The sequence below is a fragment of the Hipposideros armiger genome, unplaced genomic scaffold (assembly GCF_001890085.2).
Source record: "Hipposideros armiger isolate ML-2016 unplaced genomic scaffold, ASM189008v1 scaffold_85, whole genome shotgun sequence".
NCBI lineage: Eukaryota > Metazoa > Chordata > Mammalia > Chiroptera > Hipposideridae > Hipposideros > Hipposideros armiger.
In genome coordinates this window covers 482067-482952 of record NW_017731435.1, presented here as the reverse complement: position 1 = coordinate 482952, position 886 = coordinate 482067, and the positions used below count along the sequence as shown (strand labels likewise).

The following is an 886-nucleotide window of genomic DNA, read 5'->3' as shown; positions in this document are numbered from 1 at the left end:
CCTTGCTGCTTACCCGCACGTCTGCCACGCCGGGAGCCCCGGAACCGTCTACTCAGCCTCTCCTGTTCTGTGGGCCATTCTCTCAGCTTTCAATCATCTTAAAATGTCTCGATTTTGCCTTCATTTTTTGAAGACTATTTTTGATGGGTATAGAATTCTAGATTGACAGGATTTTTTCTTTTTTAACACTTAAGCCGGTTTGTGTTGTTTCTGCCGAGAAGGGGGCCTGTCCTTGTTTCCCGTATTAAATGCGTCTTTGTCTCTGGCTAGCCTCCTCCCCAGGTTCTCCTCTCAGCCTTGGTCCTCAGCAATTTGACCACAATAAAAACAGGTGTTTTCTTTGTGTCTGTCCTGCTGGTACTGACCACACTGACCACATGAGTATGAACATCCCCTGTGTCTCTCCTGATCTTGGCGGGGGGGGGGGTCACCACGTCCTCAGGTCACCAGAATTCAGGCGCCAGGGAGGTGACTTACCGACTGAACGTCCTCAGGGACCTAACGCCCATCTGGATGGCTTTCTCCGAGCACGCCATGGTGAGCTCGTGGTCGTGGGCCGCGTAGGCGAAGTGGGCCAGACGCATCAGGGTCTGCAGTTCCACCAGGGGGTCTGGCCAGCTGCACTCGGAGGCCATCTTCACGAGCTTCCGGGTGGGAAGGGGGCGTGTTAGCCACCGAGGTTCTGAGCTCGCGCCCGCAGTGCCCGTGTGCTGTCAGCCTGGGGGGCTATGTCACTTGGTAAAACCTTGGACATTTAGTATGTTATTCCAGATGGACCCTCGATGGGTAACGGACCAACCGCACGGCAAACCCCACAAAGGCTGAGTCCCCACATCCCCAGACGTAAACCAGGGCCCAGGCTCGGGCACAGGCTTGGCTGTTAGGG

General features: G+C 55.3%; 1 protein-coding gene across 1 annotated transcript in view; it reads right to left on the bottom strand.

Annotated features, from left to right (window-relative positions):
* The window catches only part of CFAP46 (cilia and flagella associated protein 46), a 100026-nt gene that overhangs the window by 65141 nt on the left and 33999 nt on the right, over positions 1–886 (bottom strand). Inside the window, exon 19 of the mRNA XM_019644076.1 lies at positions 478–644. Coding sequence (XP_019499621.1) covers positions 478–644 — 167 coding nt within the window. The remainder of the gene's footprint in view (positions 1–477; positions 645–886) is intronic.